The 19,968-nt window shown below is 44.6% G+C and overlaps 1 protein-coding gene across 4 annotated transcripts in view; it reads left to right on the forward strand.

The window, feature by feature from the left end:
* Positions 1-19,894, forward strand: part of zmiz1a (zinc finger, MIZ-type containing 1a) — a 69,440-nt gene extending 49,546 nt beyond the window's left edge. For 3 of the 4 annotated variants that reach the window (XM_056609713.1, XM_056609714.1, XM_056609717.1), the window contains 18 exons: positions 4,701-4,848; positions 6,433-6,547; positions 7,201-7,424; positions 7,652-7,853; positions 7,965-8,234; positions 8,506-8,685; positions 8,906-8,974; positions 9,317-9,482; positions 9,845-9,986; positions 10,351-10,561; positions 11,032-11,137; positions 11,551-11,711; positions 11,956-12,023; positions 12,277-12,345; positions 13,029-13,336; positions 13,687-13,898; positions 14,354-14,683; positions 15,107-19,894. In XM_056609713.1, the coding sequence (XP_056465688.1) occupies positions 4,701-4,848; positions 6,433-6,547; positions 7,201-7,424; positions 7,652-7,853; positions 7,965-8,234; positions 8,506-8,685; positions 8,906-8,974; positions 9,317-9,482; positions 9,845-9,986; positions 10,351-10,561; positions 11,032-11,137; positions 11,551-11,711; positions 11,956-12,023; positions 12,277-12,345; positions 13,029-13,336; positions 13,687-13,898; positions 14,354-14,683; positions 15,107-15,214 (3,089 nt within the window). In that variant the 3' untranslated portion in view covers positions 15,215-19,894. The remainder of the gene's footprint in view (positions 1-4,700; positions 4,849-6,432; positions 6,548-7,200; positions 7,425-7,651; positions 7,854-7,964; positions 8,235-8,505; positions 8,686-8,905; positions 8,975-9,316; positions 9,483-9,844; positions 9,987-10,350; positions 10,562-11,031; positions 11,138-11,550; positions 11,712-11,955; positions 12,024-12,276; positions 12,346-13,028; positions 13,337-13,686; positions 13,899-14,353; positions 14,684-15,106) is intronic. The other variant, XM_056609716.1, reaches the window with a different exon arrangement.
* Positions 19,895-19,968: the final 74 nt, after the last annotated feature.

A 19,968-nucleotide genomic window follows, 5' to 3' on the forward strand; every position in this document is an offset into this window, starting at 1 on the left:
AAACAAATGAGAAGCTCCCCCCCCCCGAGGAAAAATTTGAATGTGCACATCTCAGTCAAATGTGCAGCGTGCGTTCGGAGCATGCAGACCGCTGGCTCCACCCTCCCCAGCCTCCCCAACCAAACCTACAAGCCCACCTAACCCCCTCCCCTTACCCCTCCCCTACCCTCCCCTTCAGCCACGGAGGGTAAACCTCATTTGACATGCCCGCATCTGGGACATTGGCACAACACAAGGGTGTGGGGGGGGGGGGGGGGGGGCTGGCGGGGTGAGGGTCCCGGGCGGGGGGGATTGGCACCGGAGGGGGTGTATCATTGGCTGCAAGATGGATCCCATTATGTTTTTTGTTTTCTTACAAAAGCATGAGCTTTTATTTCACAGGATTCCCCCCCCTCCCCTCGACACACACACACACACACACACACACACACACACACACACACACACACACACACACACACACACACACACACACACACACACACACACACACACACACACACACACACACACACACACTTTCTCCCTCCATAATTCATCGTTTGTATAATATTTTCTACCCCTCACAGCGTCGCCCAACACACGTCGTTTGAAAAGACAGATTCAAGTGACTTTTCTTTTTCTTTCTCAAATGGCTTCTGTTCCTTTCTCCTCCACCTCCCCCTCCTTCCATCTCACGCTTTGTCTCAGTAGGCTTCTCTGTGTAGTGTGGCTCAGTCAGTGTTAAACATGTGGTCCAGAGACACGGTCCAATAGTATTTATTCTCTCTTATTGTGTTCCTTCTGTTGTTGTTTTTGTTTATTTGTTGTTGTTGGTGTTGTCTGAAGCGGGAGCTGCATGCACACACAAAGTGCTGTTTCTATCAGATGTGTGTGTGTGAGTGTGTGTGTGGTGGAAAGGATATACTGTACACTATACATTTGCATTTCAAGCTCTGACTCGTGTGTGTGTGTGTGTGTGTGTGTGTGTGTGTGTGTGTGTGTGTGTGTGTGTGTGTGTGTGTGTGTGTGTGTGTGTGTGTGTGTGTGTGTGTGTGTGTGTGTGTGTGTGTGTGTGTGTGTAAAAAATGTGGTTGCCATAGCACAAGGTAATTGAGCCGTGTTGTGAGCAGACACTAGGATGAACAACTATTTGTTCAAGTAAAAGGCATAACATATGCTATCTATATCTATGTAGACATGAACTTTCTGGCGTTTATTAAAATGTGGAAGACTTGGTGTGATGGGTTAAGTCTTGTCATGTAAATGCACACAGCCTCTTTTAAAGTAGCTCCTTGTCATAAGGAACATTGAGAGCAGATGTTTCAATGTATTAGGGAACACAGCACATGGTTTGTGAATAGGGTAGCTTTAGTGCTGCTTAATTAGAAAGTTTTAAGACCATTAAAATGTTGGTTGTTTATGAAGAGGAGCTGCCCTTCGTCAGTCACTAATTAGCACAAAATATTTTTGTGGAACACACGCACACACACACACACACACACACACACACACACACACACACACACACACACACACACACACACACACACACACACACACACACACACACACACACACACACACACACACACACACACACAGAGCTGAAGTTCAGTGTAATTAGCCTGGCGGTTTCTTTATAAGAGGAGGATACTCAACATGGTTTTATCTAAGGGGCCTTGCAGCGTGTTGCTAAGGCTTCTGCTCTCTGCTAGCCGTGATCCCACCGGACGCGCAGGGCTTCTTCTAGCTAATGGCTAACGCTAACATCTTAAACACCAGAACCGCCCCAACGTTATACTAATTGCCTATTGGGTATTAAAATTGCTGCACTTTCTGTGAAACAGGTTTTTTCTGAACAAAATCAGTATATCGTGCCTAAATCTGGCTGTGGTTGCTTTTGTTATTATAGAGGACTGTTACTTGTTCTGACTAGATGGTTGACAGACAGACGTCAATAGAGTATTTATGGCATAAGTATTGATAGTCAAAATGAATTGATGTTGACTATCTGAGGTGTAATTATCTGTTGTAGTAATGATGGGCTGTTTTCTTTCCAAGCTTATCACATGCAAGTGCTGATTTGTTAATCCACTTGAATGGCTACTTTGTTTTATAGAGTAATTATATGTTTCATCTGTTATTTATTTTAAGAAAACTGCATGTCTGTGAAGATAACATGAATTATCGCCTCTGTTGTACCGCGCTGTAAAAGTGCTTTCGGTTAGCTCACTGTTAGCGTTTTAAAATGTCAGGTTTTCATTTAGATTAAGGTCTTTTTAGGTGTGAGGAAGGAGCCAATACATGAATAGAGGACTAGAGAGTTCCTAGCTTTGATGAAAAGTCGCTTTCAAGTCCATCTACCTCTCTTGCTCCCGATTGGCTAGACGGTTGAAGCTCTTGGCACCGTTCTCCCTTTTGTTTCACATCAGCCGAGATAACGGAACATTTTAATCACAGGGCTGAGAGACCCACGTGGACAACTCTCAATAGACGAGTACCAGAGAAGGTTGTGGTTGTTTTTGAAGGAATTCAAAAGGGGGTACTGACAGAAGTGTAGGTGTATCGTACGCTGGCGCTGAAGACTGCTGGGAGGGGGGATCGCCTGACACCAGCTCACCAGATAACACAGTTGCCATGGTTTTTGAAGACTTGTGAAGTGGAAAAAGTGTATGCGATTTTTCTTCTCTTCTTTTTTTTTTTGCGCTCTGATTTCAAGATGTGAAAATGTGTTGTTTGGGCGGCTGCCGTTATAATCCGAACGTTGCAGGATAGGACGGCAAAACGGGCATGTTTCTTTATCCTGCCTCGGAAGAACCACCCTTCCCCGCCCCATCTTGTGTCTGTGCTCATGCCCCATGCTCAGGTCTAAATGGTGGGTTACCGGCGGTGAGGACTGGAGGTGGTGATTTAGCGGGGAGGTAAACTCCCTCTAATGGTACGCTGGGATAATTCCTCTTTAACTGGGAGGTTCGTCCCCACCCCTCCACCCGCCGCCCTAGACAACAAAAAATTGCTTGTCTTGCTTTCTACTCCTCCTCCTCCTCCTCTGTCGCCGCTCGCCCTCTTCCTGCTCTACTTCTTCTGTTCTACCTTTCCCCGCCGTGCTGGCCTTCTTTAGTTGTCCTTCAGTGAGCCTTCATTTGTATTCGATTTATTTGCAGATTTTCTTTGGCAGGGGACAGTACACATCACTCAACATTTTAGTTCACACTTCAATGTAAAAATGTTCTTGAGTTAGCCAAGAGGCTAATAAACATCCGTAGACCTCCACCCCCCCCCCCCCCATAGTATGTTTGGTTTATTAATTAAAAAGGCAAGAGTAATTTTATTGTTACAGTTACAGTGGGCTCAATAACAATATTAGTCAAACATGACTGATAATGACATATGGTCACAAATGTTGGTTTTCATATTAATACAAAATTGGCAACAAATTCCAATGTCATCAGGGAATCAAATTAGAAAATGAATGCATCTTTAATTGAGCCACTGAGGCCTTTCAATTCAGTGGGTAATGGGTTTGGATTTGGTATAAGAGACTGAGGGGGGAGGGGGGATTGCGTTGAGGGGGAGAGGGGTTGCGATGTGGTCCTTCTGATCTTGAACACGTAGGTATAAGGCTGTGCAGTGTCTGCCCCTGTTCCACTGCACCGCGATACACAGAGAATGCTGAACAGTGCGATTAGTCAATACTGTTCTCCACCCGATCCGGACAGAGGGGGAGAGAGAGAGGGAGATGTATGGAGAGAGGGATAAATCGAGCGAGAGAGATTGAGATAGAGAAAGTGAAGGAGAGACATCGGTTGAGATTGGATTTGGGAAAGGTTAAAGAACAAGAAAATGATGTCGGGGAGAGAGACATAAAGAAGGGGATGGAGAGAGACAGAGAGAGGGAGGGAGATTGAGGGAGAGAGAGAGGGGGAGATGGGTGACATGGATGAGAGGAAAGAAAAATGAGAGATTGAGAGACGTCTGATGTAGATAATACAGGATATCATAATTTATAACATGGATTACATTTGAGGAAAATAAAAAACGCTCTTTTCCCTGTTAATCTATTTTTTTGTGCTCGCTGGCACAAAGACTGGGAGGTCTTCACCACAGTGAATATATCATAGTGTTTTATGGCACTGCAGATAGCAGCCGGGTGATTCAGTATGTCTATGAAATCCCCACAGGGAATAGTGTGCGAGCCTGGGGGTGTTTTACTGGGTTAGGCTGCCTCCTAGAGCCCTATAGAGGTACTGTCGAGTCTGTGAGATGCATGGGACCAGTGATGTTTGGACCAAACGTCATTAGTGCAGGAACAACATGTTCATTGGTTCGGTTTGATCGTTGACCAAGGCGCCGTTGCCGGTGTGTGCAAGTGACCACGTAGTGCACACTCATCTCTGATAGAAGAAGAGCCAGCGTTGTTGTCTGTGTGTCTTGCTTACTATGTGTTGCTCATGTTCACTTCCACATGCTCATGAATTCTGCAGGTATGTCTGTTGTCAAACGTGCAGCTACAGTGTTTGCTGTCATGCTGTGTGTTTTCACGCACATTCATTCACGTGTAAGCATCAGTATGAGCCGCAATTAACCGATATCCATGTGTGTGCTTGGGTTTCTGTCTGACTGATGTGTGTGTGTGTGTGTGTGTGTGTGTGTGTGTGTGTGTGTGTGTGTGTGTGTGTGTGTGTGTGTGTGTGTGTGCACGCGCGTTCCCCTCATAGCCCTGCTGTCGTCGTGGTGCGAGGAGCTGGGTCGCCTCCTCCTGCTGCGGCACCAGAAGAACCGTCAGAACGAGCCCCAGGGGCCCCATAAAGGGCCCCTGCATCCCCAGCCCAGCATGAACAGCATGAAGCCGGGCCTCACGCACAGGTGAGAGAGGGGCCCTGGGTCATCACACACACACACACACAAACACACACACACATGGATGTATCCACACACAAACGCACAACCACGCCCGCCCGCCCGCACACAAACACACACAACCAAAGAAATACATATACATGCCCGCACACAATCCCACCGATTAATACATGTATCACTCACTCACACACTCACACACTCACACTCACACATTCACACACTCACACACTCACACACTCTCACACACTCAGTATTAAATCTAATCTGAGTAAATGGCAGGGCTCATCTTAAGCCTAATATCAACTTCCACCCTTATGAAATATTCATACCGCAGGAGATTTTCTCTAAAAAGGATTTCTTCAGAAGTGCGCCAACGTCAATTTAGGAAAAGCATGGAGGGAGTTCTGAGTGGAGAGACCTACATCTCACACACACACAAACACACACACACACACACACACACACACACACACACACACACACACACACACACACACACACACACACACACACACACACACACACACACACACACACACACACACACACACACACACACACACACACACACACACACACAGAAGTCAAAACATTTTCCGTTATGCACAGGAACATTCCGTGCTCAAATCAAGACGCTTCCACGAAGGCACTGAAGAGAGAGTCTGCTCTCTCCTTAATGCAGGATATGTTGAGTCTGTGCGGGGAAATATTGAACATGTCGTACGCTCCAAGAGAAAACAAATCATTCTCCAAGAACAGCATTTCTCCTCTCTCCCCTCCCTGCCATTTGAAGCACACACACGTACACACGTACACACACACACACTCGACCCCCCCCCCCCCCCCTCCCACACACACACAAACTCGCTCTCCCCTCCCTCCCACTCGACCCCCAACTACCCCCCACACACACACACACACACACACACACACACACACACACACACACACACACACACACACACACACACACACACACACACACACACACACACACACACATACTCTCTCGCCTCTCTCCCCCATGAGAGCTCTGCTTGTTTATTGTATTTCACGCGTTCTCATATTTTTTTTTGCTCTGGGATTTGTTTTTGAAACTGAATGCCAAACATTCCGAAATGCGCCCAGCGCAGCGTTAGCCAATTTTCAGCAACTCACACCACAAATGTCATCACATTTGCGCGTCGTGTGAGAAGATGTGTGTGAAATGTTTGTGTGTGTGTGAGAGCCTATTAAAACTCCTTATCGCTTCCTTGAGAGCTTTTGGCACATTGCAGTGTGCTTTCCACCACTGTTGTGCTGGCCGGAAATGTGTTTTGAAAATCCATAGCCAAACAATTTCCTTTTTTATTGGTTATTATTGCCTAACCTGTTGGCAAGCGATACCTCTCCAAACTAATCACGTTTTCTGGACCGAGACCCAACTTGTTGCCTTTGTCTCTCTCTAATGACTTTCTCAGCATCCAATTAAAACCGTGTGTGTGTGTGTGTGTGTGTGTGTGTGTGTGTGTGTGTGTGTGTGTGTGTGTGTGTGTGTGTGTGTGTGTGTGTGTGTGTGTGTGTGTGTGTGTGTGTGTGTGTGTGTTGCAGCGATGGGTCCTTTCCCTACGACTCGGGCCCCTGGCAACAGAACACAAACCAGGCCCCCGGCTCGGTCTCCGTCGTCACCACAGTGTGGGGTGTGACCAACACGTCGCAGAGTCAGGTAGGACTTCGCCTGAAAGATGGCCACAAATATTTTCCAATACGAAACATTTCAACTAGCTATAATCTTAAAATGATCTGGACATATCGAGAATCCCTCAATGCTGATGGATGGTGAATAAAATAATGTTGGCAATAAAATCACATCCTATGAAATATTTGTTTTCTTTGTTGACTATAATCGTAACATCGAAAACCCCTCCCATTCAAGACAGTCCAGCTTTCAGTTTGATGCTATTTAACATCACACGGTTGAACACTGTTATTGAGTTTTTTAATTCTGAAAGTTTCCCACCTACTCTCTGGGATTGGCGGAATTCTAACCTTTCAATCCAGACACGAGTACATTTATCTTAAGTATTTAATAGCAATTTTATCCAAAGCATATATGGATGAGGTTGATCACAATCAAACAATCAAAGCATTAAATCAAAATTTAAATGACTAGAAATGACCTACAAATAACATTTATGTAACTCGATGGAGTGTGCAGAGCAGCTTTAAAAGCCACTAAGACAAGGTCATTCGATATATTTTTTTCAGTAAATAGTTACTTACTATAGAAATAGTATCTGAGAACCGGGCTGAGCATGATCCTCCCAACACAGTCCCCTGAGGTTAACTGAGGGTCCCGTACGTGTCGTGACCACACAGGTGCTGGCCAACCACATGGCGAACAGCAACAACCCCATGAACCAGGGGGGCAACCCCATGAACGCCGGCATGGGGGGCAGCGGGCCGGGGCTCAACCCGCAGCAGTTCAGCGCTCAGCAGCAGCAGCAGTTCGCTGCCAAGGGGGGCCCCAATCAGCAGTACATGCAGCAGGGCATGTACGGCCGGCCGGGGTACCCTGGGGGGCCCGGGGGATACGGCCAAGGGTGAGTTTTCATTTTTTCTATTTTTTTTTACTTTTAAGAATGTATTAATTTATAAATTTACAATGGTTTTACTGTTTCTCAATATAACTTTTGGGGATTTTGCTATTAGTATTTGTTAACCCTTTCTCCGTAATAGTGGGCCCATCTTTATATCCCTTTAATGTTATACATATATTTAATGTTGGTATCAACTGCATCCCTGTCTTATTTTGATGTATTTTTCCCAGTTACCCGGGGGGCCCCAACGGCGGTCCGGGCGGGATGGGCATGGTCCCTCACTCGCGCTCACCGGGCGACTTCACCCAACCGGCCGCTGCTGCCGCCGCCGCCGCCGTCGCCGCCGCTGCCGCCACGGCAACGGCCACAGCGACGGCCACTGTGGCCGCTCTTCAGGAGAGCCACAACAAGGACATGAACCAGTATGGCCAGGTGGGTGGACTCGCTGAGAAAAAAGATTCCATCAAAAATGGTGTTATACAAATCCAAGGTACGACTCCTAACCTCTTTCCTTTGCTCTGAAAACCTCTGTTCTCCCTGCAGATGTGCTCCTCATTTCAGATGGGCCCTCAGCAGTCCTACAACAGCCAGTTCATGAGCCCGCGAGGCCCTCCCGGAGGCATGAATCCGGCCAACATGGGGTCGCCCATGAACCCCAACATGAACGGCCCCCCCATGGGCATGAACCAAACTCGAGCCCCAGGCATGAGTCCCTTCGGCCCTCACGGCCAACGGATGCCCCAGCAAGGCTACCCCGGAGGGCCCAGGCCGGGCATGCAGATGCAGGGCATGAAGAGAGCGTATCCTGGAGAGGTGAGTGGAAGCCTTCCATTAATATAGACCTGTAACATATATGATGACATTTGATGCAATTATTAAGTACTTCAATCAACACGGACGGAAAATTTGCTGTCACATCAAAAAGGTAGATGGTAGTAGAATAAAAACAATTTGAAATAATGCACAAAGTTAATGTTTCATTCATATTAATACATATACATTCTTGAGCAAGTCTTAATCATTTAGAAGCGATGGTGTTGAATTAATTTTTCCTCACACCTCTGGGTCTCCTCTTTGCGTCCAGGCCAGCTACGGAGGTCAACAGTACGGGCCCAACGGTCAGTTCCCTCCTCAGCAAGGCCAGTACCCCCCGTCCAACGCCTCCAGACCCCTGCCCTCTCCCAACTACCCCGGCCAGAGGATGCCAGGGCAGCCGGGCCAGGGACAGTACCCCCCCGGGATGCCCATGGGCCAGTACTACAAGGTCAGCGGTCCACCAGACAGAACCATGGTCATTTGATTTAGTATGAGATGATTTGGATTGAAAGGTTGATTGATTGTAGGGTAATCAAATGTAGTATTTCGAATCAAACGATGTCAAATTATTATTATTTTTTTTATCAAAAAATACAAAAAAATGATATAATGGTTTTCATTTTGAGTCCAATCATGAGATTAAAGTATCGTATCAAACCTCTTTACAGCAAGAGCAATTCAACGGTCAAAGTCCTAACTTCCCTGGAGGCGGATTCTCTTACAGCCAAGGCAACGGGGTATGGCAACGTGTGATTTGCTCCCTCTCCCTGTATTAGTGGTTAATTATGTATCATGTTTGATGTTCATGTTTGTTTCCTTTGTCTGTAATTTCAGTCCATTTAAATATAGGACTTGAAATAGACAAAGATCTCATCCTCTTCGTGGTTGTTCAATTATTTTCCCTGTTTTATTACTTATTGCTGCCACACTTTAGACCCAACTTTTTAATTGGTGTTTGTTGTTTTCACTCTGTGCCCTGAACATCTTTCTCCGTTGAGTCTATACTTACTGTCAAATATCAGATGCATGCACATCAATGCATTTAAACTAATTGCTTTTGTTTATTCGTTCCTCTACAGCCCTCGCGACCGGGCAACTACCCCCACTCCCCTGTCCCGGGTAACCCAACACCGCCCATGACCCCGGGAAGTACCATCCCCCCTTACCTGTCCCCCAACCCGGACGTCAAGCCCCAGTTCCCCCCCGACATGAAACCAAATATGACAGCATTACCTGCTCCGCCTGGTGAGTCTTCGCCTGGCACAATTTTTGTTGTTTGTTTGCATCTCCGATAGTTATCCAAGGTGCATTTATCGATATTTAACGAAAACCTTTCGAGTTTTCGGGAACAAACGCAAACTACATCATTGTCGTGAAAACCTAGCTGAGGCTGGTAAACTTGTTCTGCGGTAGAGGTTCAACCACAAGGCACCTTTGTGTGAATTCGTTATGGATTATGTGTTAATGACTCATAGCCCCACAACAAACCCATGATTACAATCAGGTGTGTTTTCCCCCGTCTCCTTATAAACCGCACAATCGTTGTTGTTGTTTTTTATCTATCCAAAAGCTGTCTCCTGATTGGCTCCCTGTGTGCTCTTTCCCAGGCAACCCCAACGAGGAGCTGCGGCTGACCTTCCCAGTGAGGGACGGGGTGGTGCTGGAGCCCTTCAGGCTGGAGCACAACCTGGCCGTCAGCAACCACGTCTTCCACCTGCGGCCCTCCGTGCACCAGACACTCATGTGGAGGTAGGGCCCTTTTCACATGGGCCTTTTGGTGTTTCATTACTCTTGGTAGCTAAAAGACAGAAGGGAATTGTATCAAAAAGTATTCATCAATACAACTGGGGACAACAGATGTAAACTAGCCTCTTAGGCTAACTCTCGCTCACTTACAGTTTGACTGTTGATTAGTGTGCAATGTTCCTGAAATAAACCAATAAATGAATGGAAAATAAAGTATACTTTTAAAGGAGCAGGATAGTGAAGACGAGGCGAGAGTGTTTGCTGCTGAACTAAAATATTAGATTTTAAATAAATTCTTATTCGACGTTGCAAGCTATTCCTAACGTCTCCAAATGCCTCTCTTCCAACTCTGCTGCTCCCCCTACAGGTCGGACCTGGAACTGCAGTTCAAGTGCTACCACCACGAGGACCGGCAGATGAACACCAACTGGCCGGCGTCCGTACAGGTCAGCGTCAACGCCACGCCCCTCACCATCGAGAGGGGCGACAACAAGACTTCCCACAAGCCCTTGCACTTGAAGCATGTCTGTCAGCCTGGGAGGAACACCATCCAGATCACGGTCACCGCCTGTTGCTGTGTAAGTACCACATCGTCCATGTTAACTACTATGTATAAGGATCGGCTTGATTCGATTGATTAGATTCGATCACAGCTGTTTAGATTAGATGGGTTCCTAATTCAACCTTGAGGGGTTATTGTGTTCTTATGTGTGATATGAAACACAATATAAATATAAACAGTAGGAATTACGTCACAAATAGTGTATCAAAACTTCAGTTCAAGGACCCTTCAAGTAGGCCACGTACATTGGGGATCGAACCCAGTACCCTTTCGTCGGCGAGCCAAACATCCTATCCACTGCACTACCATTCCCCCATGCAAGGACTTATGAGAGTAATATTTATTGGAACGTTGCTTTTACCAGAACAGAAGGTTCACATTTGCGTCAGTCATTCAAATTCATCATCCAAATTGCTGTGTTTTTAATGGTGTGTTCGGCTCACTGTGTCCCCACTAATCCGAGCTCTGCCTCTCTGTGTTCTGCAGTCCCACCTGTTTGTGCTGCAACTGGTCCACAGACCATCTGTGCGCTCAGTCCTCCAGGGTCTGTTGAAGAAGAGGCTTCTACCGGCAGAACATTGCATCACCAAAAGTATGACGAGCATTGTTGGGAAAGATGACACATGCTGCATGTGGATGGGTTGGAAATGACAACCTTCTGTTCGGTGTCATTTTATAAACCGGTGTACAATGAAGGTTAACTAACTTTTCTCTCTCTCTCTCTCTCTTTGTCTCTGACCTCTGTCTCTCACCCTCTGTTCCTGACGTTCTCTTTATCTCTCTCCCTGACACTCACTCTCACTCTCTCTGTCTCTCTGTACTCTCACTCTCACTCTGTGTATCCCTCTCACTATGTTCCCCTTTTCTTTGTTTCTCCCTCTTTCTTTCTTTCTTTCTTTCTTTCTTTCTTTCTTTCTTTCTTTCTTTCTTTCTTTCTTTCTTTCTTTCTTTCTTTTTCTCTCTCTCTTTTCTCTCTCTCTTTTCTCTCTCTCTTTTCTCTATCAGTTAAGAGGAACTTCAGCAGTGTCGCTGCCTCTGCAGGCAACGCCACCCTGAACGGGGAAGACGGCGTGGAGCAGACAGCCATTAAAGTCTCCCTCAAATGCCCCGTCACCTTCAGACGCATCCAGCTGCCGGCGCGCGGACACGACTGCAAACACGTCCAGGTAGCATATCACATGGTTACGTTAGCGTAGAACCCAAAGTCCTGATGTGTATACCTTATTCATATCAATATAAAAATGCTACATCTATCTGTCTTTCAGACCAAGCCAATAGATAACAAATCGATCATTCAATCTGCATTAAGACTGGCTTTGTGGAAACTAGATTTGTGGGACACATTGTTCCCCCTCTGCCGTGACCGTATTGTAATGTACGTCGTCCAACACTTGCTCTTCTTCTCCGCAGTGTTTTGATTTGGAGTCCTACCTGCAGCTCAACTGTGAGAGAGGAACGTGGAGGTGTCCTGTATGCAAGTAAGACAGGGAATAGGATGAACTGAACATTTCCCCATTCTTGTCATTATTTATAAAGAGAGATGTAAATTTTCTGATTGGGGGGGGGGGGGGGGGGGGATGTCTAGTATTTGACCAGGTGAACGGTACTGGGTTTTAATTGGCTTTACTTGCTCCTGTATTTACTTCACTGTAATTAGTTTTTGACTGCTGAGTTAGGAAATAGTCAACATAATGTTATTAAACTCTTCTTTTCACGTCTTTTCCGCTTCAGTAAAACGGCGTTGTTGGAAGGCCTGGAGGTGGATCAGTACATGTGGGGTATCCTGAACGCCATCCAGAAGTAAGTTCATCAATCACATCCTGGTGATCCCGTTGATTATTTCATGACTCGAGATACGATTCGATAAGATGTGGTTTGGGTGAAATGCGGGTTGCAGAAAAGACTGGGGCAGTAATAGGAATGAAAAAGAGATGCATCCTAGTCAAAACTAAACACAAAGAGTATAATGTACGTATATATACAATATGAGTAGCGTTATACATTTAGTCCAACAAATCAGACATCAGAGACAGCAAACGCATGTTCTTAGGAAAAGTGTCTGCAAAGGTTTCCAACCAACACCTTTTTGACTGAGCACTTTCGAAATACACGAAAGCCCCTTCTGAGAACTTCCTCCACTAACGGAAATGAGCTTCTCTCGGGTACAACCTCCGTGACGAAACAGGAAGCAGGCCGTAACCTTGCCTCTCCATGTTTCCAGCCAAGGCTCTCTGCCACCTTCTCCCAGAGTTTCTGTTATAAATGAGTAGGACATATCAATAGCATATATCTTTTTGGAAAGCGTCTTTGAGTGACCAAAAAAGGGCTTTATAAATTCTATCCATTATTATTATTATTATTGATGATATATATATATTTTACTGGCAATCCTATTGATACAACATGCACCGAAATCTCCCATTATCTAAATCACCATTTACACACCTAACGCTCTCTCTCTCTCTCTGCTCTCCCTGGTGTAGTTCTGAATTTGAGGAGGTCACCATCGACCCCACCTGCAGCTGGAGACCGGTGCCCATCAAGTCGGAGCTGCACATCAAGGAGGACCCCGACGGGCCCCTGGCCAAACGCTTCAAGACCATGAGCCCCAGCCAGATGACCATGCCCAACGTGGTGGAGATGATCGCCCAGCTGGGGCCTGGTTCCGGACCGGGTCCCGGCTCTGGACCCGGGTCTGGTGTAGGCCTCGGACATGGTGGTCCCGGTTCTGGTCCGAGCCCCTACCAGTCTCATCCTGGTCCACATGGCGGGGGAGACTACGCTGGACCAGGTAATCGATGGGTCCATGGCACACATTGATTCTCTACAGCAGAGACTTGTGATTATTGTTGTTGACCTGCTAGTTATTTTCTACAAGGAAGTCCCTCAGAGAGGAAGAAGCCCACATTTTAACTGCCAGCTTGAGAACACAAGTTGTTTTATAACATACCGTGGGGGGCTTTTCTCTTATTTTATTTTCGATTACAGAACCAGCGCTGTTTTCTTACAACAGCCACATTTCTGTGCGTGTTACGCCTGTGAGCGAAACCAAAGTCACTTAACTTCATTCATGACATTTGGTATTTTCTCTCTCCCTCTCTTTCTCTCTCCCTCTCTCCCTCCATCTCTGCCTCTCTCCAGGCAACGGTTTCCACGGTCACGGGAACTTTGACTTCCCCCACGGTAATCCCTCAGGTGGGGGAGGTGGAGGAGGACCGGGTACAGGAGGAGGGGGAGGGGGAGGCCCCCCTATGAGTGACTTCATGCATGCCCCCCAGCTCTCCCATCCCCCGGACGCCCCTGGTGGTCTGATGTCCCAGGACAAGCCCCTCAACCATGGGATGTCCGACTCAGTAAGTGGGCCACACAGATCCAGAACACACACCGCGTCTTTTCTTTCTTTGGTTTAACAGCAAGTCCTGCAAAACATCAGGAATGTTGTTTGTCCTCATGGCATTTGTTTGTTTTTAAGCTTTGTCCTGTTTCTTATTTATTTTAGTTTTTTAGCCGAATATGTTAACAGTTAGCCAGACGTTTTCCACAGTGACGGTAGTCCCTGGTCGCTGATGAATACAAACAGACCAGACAAGTAATCTTCTGTGTATGAACTAGCTGGAGACCATTAGCCCTCAGCTAGCATGTGTGCTGAAAGGCTCACGTTGCTGATTCATTTAGCAGCTGCCTGCTGGCCACACAAAATGTTTCGTATTATTCATAATCACCAGTGACTAATTTCACTTTTCTCTCCCTTTTCCTCCCCACTCTCTGTCTCCACTCCTTTGTCTCTCTTTCTCTTTCTCATTCTCAGCCTCGATCTCACTTTTCCTCTCTCTCACCTCACCTTCAGATGTCCCATCCCGACCACTCCCACAATGCCATTCAGCAGGGCATGCACATGTCTCCGCACCACGTGCACCAATCGGGGCAGTCGTTGCATCACGGCGGCCAATCGGGGCAGTCGTTGCATCATGGCGGCCAATCGGGGCAGCCGCCTCGCCAGTCGTCGCAGCCCCAGTCCCAGCATAGCGGGCCTCAGCAGCAGCAGAACAGTCACCCCCACAGCGATCTGAATTTTAACCCCTCTTCGGATGGGCCAATGGGGCAGGGAGCCCAGGACATGCCCGAGCCCTCCCTGGATGTAAGTGTGTCTTGTGTGGGACATCCTGTTGATTTTAGGGGGGTAACCCCTAACCTGACACTAACCATGTATAACAAACCAAAGGTTCTTTATTCAGGGTGAAAGTACATTGAGCTATGGTGTTGTCATTTAAGTGTGCCCTCATCATAGTGTAACATGGCACAATGTAACAACTGCAACACTCTTAAGTTCTCATGATAGGGCCTGTTAATATATTGTAATGATATTAAGCATTTAGTAGTAGTAGTTGGATATTAAGTTATGACACTTTAATCCAAGCATCCTACTGTGAATCCAGAGCAGGTAGTGGCTAGTCTGCCCCCAGTTAGGCTGCAGACATTGGGGATTGAATTGAGAGTGGCTACCCTTCCTAGCCTCTATCTATCCCTATATTAATATATCCTTCTTCTCTTTGCCCCACAGCTGCTTCCAGAGCTGGCCAACCCTGACGAGTTGCTCTCCTACTTGGACCCTCCTGACCTTCCGACCAATAGCAATGATGATCTCCTGTCCCTCTTTGAGAACAACTAGCCCCAACGACTATACCTTTTCCCCATTGAAACCGTCCCCCACACAGGGTGTCATGACGGTTGCGCGAAAAGTGTGTGTGTGTGTGTGTGTGTGTGTGTGTGGGTGTTTTCTGTCAATAGACACTCCGACTAACCTCTGACCTCACACGGGTCGGACAGCTCCCTATGCATGCGAATGCGCATATAAACACACACACACGCACACAAACTTGACTGTCGTCTTTGCAAACGGATGTGTTTGATAGGAACTTGTCTCACGCAAAGATCTTCGTCGGGAAGTGTGTGGGAATCGATAAGAAGCCCCCCCCCCCGCCCTCCTCCTCCTCACCTTTTCAGTGTAAAGACCCCCAACCCACATCTCCAATGCTTCTGATTTTTAAACAACACCCACACCACGGCCATGTTGGCTGGCACTAAAATTGATATTATATATCCATATATGATATCTATATTGACTATTTGATGACTACAAACTGTGCAGATATAATCATTTCATTTGTAAACAACACAGAGGAGAACCCTTTGGAAATAGGAAGGAAAAAAAAAGTGTTGTAGCTTTTTAATTATGAATTTCCTTTTTGTGAAAGAGTGAAAATGAAAGAAGTGAAAGAAAAAAAAAGATTTTAAAGAATTACAGGAGAAACATTGTTTTTATCCTATCTGAAACGAGTTCTTCCAAGACGTTGGCACAGGCCGTGACCTTTGAACCCTGACTTCCTGGGAGGGGTTTGTGACGCTTTGTCACGGACATCTCCTTGCTAACTGGACCTCAACACAGGACCTCTTCACACTCACAGCACTAGAAAGATAAGCTAAAATGTCCTCTGGTGTCAACACAGAAGCACGCTGTCCCAAGGTACAGTTTTTGCAGTCTAACAGGTGTGTACGCAAAGAATTTGTATGCGTGTGTGTGTAGGGATGTGTGTGTACAAATGCATGTGTTTGTGTGCGCCCACCTGTGTGCGTATATGAGCGGATGTGTGTGTACAAATGCATCTGTTTTTGTGTGTCTGTTTATGGATGCATGAATTTTGGGTGCGCACCTGATTGTGTGTGTTTGTGTACAGATGTGTGTATGATTGCAAATGTTTGTATAGATGTGCGTGTGTGTGTGTGTGTGTGTGTGTGTGTGTGTGTATGAAGGCATGTGTGTGTACAGATGTGTGCGTGTGTGTGTGTACGATTGAATGTGTTTGTATGAGTGTATGTGTCCGTGTGCTTGCGTGCGTGCGTGTGTGCGTGTTTGTTTGTGTGTGTGTGTGTGCATACCTGTGTATGTGTTTGTGTGCACTTTAGTTTCCTTAGGTGCGTATGTGAATTTCAGCAGGCAAAGAAAACAGAATTGGAAAAATAAAAGGGAAATCATACAAAGATGGACGTGACAACAAAATCCACTCTAATGGGTCTGGTCTTAGTGCATTAGTCCCTTCTGGTCCGGCCCCTGTATCTTTAGTTTTGTTGTTGATATTTATTGTGATGTTTTGTCGTCCCCTCATTAAATTGAGTCCCCCACTTTGTTCTAAAGTGCACGTGTGCCAACAGTTCCCTGCTTTTTGTCTCTTTGTACTAAACATGCTTCATCCTTTCTTGGTCCTCTTATCTTCTTATGTACCCTTCATATTTATAACTTCCACCTCAATCTCTGTTTCCATTTTTTTTCTCATGTCCCATATCACACACTTCAATGTATTAAGATACACAGCCCTAAAAGTTATGCAGTGCTTTTTAAATTTAGGTTCAGCCTGGATCGTGTTTGTTTACGTTATCGTTATAAGTACAGATTGTGCAGTTACAACATCCTGCTAACATTACGTTTGGTCCGTGCAAACTCTTGATAACAAGAGGAATAAATTACGAAAGGACGCAATTATGTGAAATTGCTTTGGCATTGATCTATCTGCGATTGCACTCCCTGGCGCACCCACACTTGCAAGAGGGAGTATTCACTGTAATCCTTCCACAGCATCCATACAATCAGATGGAGAGCTTCAGTTCAGTTGGGTTGAAGAGTTTTTGCGTTTCTCTGTTGTGGCTCAATCTCAGCCTCGAGGGTCATTGCTGAAATCTATAATGCATGTAATTTACTGTATTTCATTTATGTTAATTTGGAGTGGCAGATAGTGTCATGGCCGTCGTTATTATTTGATTTTGTTCGCTGGATAATCAACACCTTGGCCACAGAGCCACTGCTTCAGAGCTTCATGCCTGAATGCCTCATTGTTCGTTTTCATTTTCTTTAATTTTTTACAAATGTCTCCTATTTAAGTTGAATTCATAACGCTCTCATGTTACTGCCACGCTACATTCTTCCTTTTTATGAAGGAATTAACCCAATTGCGTAACTCTTTTTTTACTTATCTGTTGCAAAAAAAATCCATTTCATATAAAATACTGCCCTGTGAATTATTTGTGATTGTAGCAAATAATTAATGTAATATTTTTTACATGGCTAGTACAAAAATGTAAATTTCTCAAGAAAGACAGACTCGCACACGCAAAAACACACACACAGATACAAATACACACAAAAAGAACTTGATGGAAAGCGCATTATTGTAATAATTAAATCACCTTTACAAACATACTTTCACTGTCCATGCCAGCAGATATCCCCCTTGTTTCTGTTTAATTTCCACTGTGACAATGCATCAGTTCAAATAATTTGTGGACACATCAAGCAGGACAAAGTATGAATTACTTATAAAAAATATTTTTTTTACTTGCTTGTGTTTTATGTTTGTTTTCATCATACTTATATGTCCAAAATAGCCTGTACATTTGTTTGATATTGAAACAAATAATCGTGTGTATTTTAAGTGAGAATATACAGAATATTCTGTAATTTCTTGGCCGGGGATGAGCTTTTTGATACTTGTGGAGGGAAAAGTGTGAGGATTGTTTGTATTTGTATCACATTTTATATTGTTTTAACTTTAAATTATTATTTTGTCGAGTGTTTTCTTTTTTGTTTCAATGATTGATTTAATTTGGTATGAATGTATGCAGTAAAGGAAATTTAAATATTTCTTGTTGACTAGCTTATCTCAAAATGGATATTTTACTCATTTAAATAACAGAACACAACAGTCAATGTGTGTGTCCTCAGAGTTCGGCGTCTTTCATGTTTCACATATCATAGTTAAATCAATTTGAATTGGTTTGTTTATCTGTCTATCTATTTGTTTGCACTGCCACATTTGATATATTATGATTCCATACACAGTGTATCACAACTTCCAATTCAACCCTCCACAGGAAAAAAAATCTAAAAGATTCATTTTTGATGCTCCCTGCCCAGTCACAAATTGTACAGTTTGGTCTACGTCCTGAATATAGAAAACAAGAAAGACAAAAAAGAGATATATTGTAAAATGAAACATAAGTCCGGAGAGTTCCCCTCCCTTCCCTCCTATATTCGATCACAGGTTTGGATGTAGCAAAAAAGAGGGGCGGTCGATGTACATAATGTAAATGACAAATAGACACGTTAACGGAAAGTATTCATTTTCTCCAGGGGAGGGGGGAGGGGGAGTGTGCATAGTGTATCTAGAATTTGTAAAGCTTGCATTCTCCTGTCAGACATTGCGAATTGAGAGAATGGAACCATGTTTGATGGCGTCTGTGCGGACCACTCTAACCACGCCTGTTCATTTGTGTAAAAAACTTTATGTGCCCCCCAAAATGTTGCAGTGTCGGTGGAGAAGGGGGGCGGGAAACAACCTTTTTTTTCAGTTTGTGTAATAGTGAACCTCCGTGTACTTCTCTATTGCCTGTGTACTTTATAAAGGTGCTACAAAACTATTCAGAGCCTTTAAAGGTATAATTGGGACTCGGGAGACGTGGAGCCATGATGTTTGGCGCCTAGACCCAAATCAAGTTTGTACAAAATTTTGTCAAATTTTTATGCAATTTGGCAAAATTTGCTCGAAAATGTACAATCTGGAGCCATTGACACGCACGGTGACAGTTTTCTCTTTTGGTTTTTGTACATTCTGTGTACAATTATTTCATATTCTAAACTGGTCAGATAAACATATTGTGATTTTTAGTCTTGCAAATCTGTATGTAGTTAGACGATGTGACATCCTAATATTTATCTAATAAATATGTATTCAGATGAAACACAATGTATTCTGTGTCAGACATCTACTCCTTTAGTCATTGCATCTTTCACAACCAACACTTTGACAATTTGATCAGGATGCTGGTTGGAATGAAGTACTAATTGCAAGTTTCTACCAATGGCTTAAGAATTAGGCAACTAATATCGTTCAACTCTAACTATTTACTAATAGTCAATATCATCAAACATTTCATGATGCAATTTTTTTGATCATAGATTTAATCATAATTTAAAAAATAAATAGATTACTTGTGTTTTAAATGTTAGCAGAAAGAAACGAGTGGTTTGAGTTCTGTTTAATTGGATTGAAGGGATGTTTGGGTTTGGTTTGACCTCGCCCGTGTTGATGCAGTTCTGTTCAGTGTCCTCTGGGTGTCGTTGAAACACCCTAATTTTATATGAATTCACTAAATATCTTCTGATATACTATTATAGTCGCATCATCAGACCCTACCTCGCTCTATTTGCTAAACTATTGCAGAACAAATAACATAATTGACTGAACATGTCATCAACCAAAGTAGCCTTCTTAAAAAGTAGGTAGTCTATATAAATATAGTACGTCAAGGAAAAACAATAAAAGATATTTAACAACTTTTTAAATGAACAAAAAACTTGTATTTGTACTACTT

Source organism: Gadus chalcogrammus, chromosome 15 (assembly GCF_026213295.1).
Source record: "Gadus chalcogrammus isolate NIFS_2021 chromosome 15, NIFS_Gcha_1.0, whole genome shotgun sequence".
Lineage (NCBI taxonomy): Eukaryota > Metazoa > Chordata > Actinopteri > Gadiformes > Gadidae > Gadus > Gadus chalcogrammus.